The sequence below is a fragment of the Wasmannia auropunctata genome, unplaced genomic scaffold (genome assembly GCF_000956235.1).
Source record: "Wasmannia auropunctata unplaced genomic scaffold, wasmannia.A_1.0 LD336106.1, whole genome shotgun sequence".
In the NCBI taxonomy this organism is placed as follows: Eukaryota; Metazoa; Arthropoda; class Insecta; order Hymenoptera; family Formicidae; genus Wasmannia; species Wasmannia auropunctata.
The window spans coordinates 303559-306221 of NW_012026784.1; the positions used below are offsets into that span (position 1 = coordinate 303559).

The 2663-nt window shown below is 34.0% G+C and overlaps 2 protein-coding genes across 2 annotated transcripts in view; both read right to left on the bottom strand.

Moving 5' to 3' along the window:
* The window catches only part of LOC105450746 (protein Skeletor, isoforms B/C), a 173318-nt gene that overhangs the window by 101147 nt on the left and 69508 nt on the right, over positions 1-2663 (bottom strand).
* Positions 1963-2663, bottom strand: part of LOC105450732 (ninjurin-1-like) — an 11929-nt gene continuing 11228 nt past the window's right edge. Inside the window, exon 2 of the mRNA XM_011690726.1 lies at positions 1963-2002. Within this exon, the coding sequence (XP_011689028.1) occupies positions 1997-2002 (6 nt within the window). The 3' untranslated portion in view covers positions 1963-1996. The remainder of the gene's footprint in view (positions 2003-2663) is intronic.

Below are 2663 nucleotides of genomic sequence, written 5' to 3' on the forward strand. Positions count from 1 at the left end.
TATATATATATATATATACATCTGTACCTCCGATCGCGTGAAAGAAACCAATGTAATGTATCGTCCCTTTGTATGAACTGTGTTAACGCGTATCGAGTAGTGTAATAAATTGTCGTCATATTGCTCCGCAACCCGCACGTCTTGTTATTGCTAAGGTCCCTCTTTCCCTTGCCTGAATCACTTTCGATTCCTGGACCGCGCCGACGAGCTGAACCGCGTCTCAAAAGGACGGTTGTTTTAAGTCTTATATAATATATTCTATTTGAAATAACATAATGATTCAACAAAAGGAAGAGTTATTATAGCCGTTTTTTGGGCTCTCATCAAATCCGCTTATACTGGACTATTTAGTCCTTATCATAGGACACATAACCCTGTAAAATGATTGCTTGAAAGCTCTAATAGTTTTAGAGATACAAGCCTTGAAAAAATGCAATTTTATATGGGATTTTCAATTGTGACACACTTAGGTGTCCTATTTATCCTGAAGGGAAGCTTAACCTCTTTAACTATAGTGTTGCACCCGTGTATCGGCGAGATTTCCGCGTCGACCGGTATCGATCGCGGAAGCGGACAAGAGAGGATCGTCCTCTTAGTTACGGTTGTTATCGGTAATACTTTTACTTTGACAGCTGGATAGAAGCTCTGTATAATAATTAATAAAGTTCCTTTTTACTACAACACCTCTGAGTTTATTACGCGACTGCGGGAGAGCCCGAGAATCTAGTGCGTGTCGCGAGTGCTGCTCTGCGACGAGCGTAACAATACATTTCCAAAATTATGTCATATATGATAAAATATATGTGAAGATAAAAAGGATTGAATAACGTCAGCAATGTTACATTCAAAGTCGAAAAAGGGCATATTTGAGAATAGACTTTTATTTTTAATTAATGTTACTATAATGAAATAGTTAAGAAAACTAATATTTTTTGTATAAATTTTATGTAAGAGATTAAGGAAACCGTTAACTGTGTGTGAAAAAATATTTATAATAATATGTATATATTTCTTTATTTTTATTCTTATTAAGAACGTTGAGTATAGCTTGATGAAACTTCCTTCTGGGACTCAAAATTATACTAAAAATAAGATTTTACCGTTACTTGACGAATTATCTTCCTACTCACTACAAAAGACTTCCATGAATGAACATCTTAATAAGTTAAAAAGGTTGACTTTTCAGTTTTTAAATGATAATCAGAATATCATTTTCACCAAAGCAGATAAAAGCAATATCACTGTCGCCTTGGACAGAGATATATTATACATGAATAAGATGAAAGACCTACTTCTTGACAGTCCGACTTACTCCATATTAAAAAGATTTCCGGTTAATATAATCTCGAAAAAGTTAAGAAATTTACTAGCAAGATGGAGAGATGCTGAGTTATCTCAATTAAGACATGTAGAGCGCTTAACTGTAGTAATTAATAGTTTACTACTCCGAATTTATGGCTTACCCAAGGTTCACAAGGTTGATTGTCCGCTGAGAATAATCGTGTCTTCCATTGACAGCTCTCTTTATCGGTTCGCACATTTTTTTACATATAATTATAGTTAAAAGCATCCCGGTTGCCGACAGTTACATTAATAATAGTTTTGAATTAGTCAAAAAATTGAATCAGAAATCCCTTGACGATGATATGATTTTAATTTCTTTGGACGTCATTTCTTTATTTACAAATATCTCCATTAATTTGGCACTTAAGAGCGTTGAAAATAAATAAAATTTTATCTCGACTTATTGTAACATACCCAAAGATGAATTTCTTGGCGCAGTTGTTCTTGTCTTCAATTCGACTTATTTTACTTTTGACAACTATTTTACGTGATTTATGAAATTTTGGTACGCCTATGGGTTCATTATTTTCTTCTGCAACTGCGGATATTATACAGGATTTAGAGGTGAATGTGTTGGAGTTCTTTGATTTTGATCCCCTTCTATAGATACGTCGATGATATCATTGCCGTTCCGACCTCCAAATTAAGATCTTCAATCCTAGAATCCAGTTTACTTTGGGAAACAGCGGCAATAAAATTAATTACTCTACCATTATCAAAGACGGAAATTTTATTAAATTTGAATTATTTTTTAAACCGACGTTCTCCGGGAGATATCTTAATTTTGGTCCCAACATCCTCTTTCGCAAAAAAAGGACACTATTCTTAGTTTAGTGGACAATTTTTCTAATTTCACATCCAGATTAAAAATCCACATTAAAAATCTTGAATTTGTAGTGAGAATTTTATTATAGAATTCTTATCTTTTATTTTTAAGACAATACGCGGCAGAATCAAGAACCTTAGCAATAACAAAACAAGAAATCAAACATCTAATTTTCTATCAAAAGAGAAAATCTCATTTACGGTTGCATATATTGATTCAATTTCCGAAAAAAGTATTGTGAATGGTCCATGCTCTTATCTTTCTACAGCCTTAATAAATTAAGTAAATTTATTAGAGTCCATAAAAATTCTCCTCCGTCCACCTTTCAGAAAAATCTTTTATATTCCACGTGCATGTATTTGGTGCTATTCGGTGCCGGTGCGGAGGTGTAGAATGATAGTGTTTATAACCTACAATTCGAGGAACATGCCGTCTGTCAATGGACAGGCTGATGTCTTCGAAACTCAGATACGAGATCGGAAGAGCACACGTC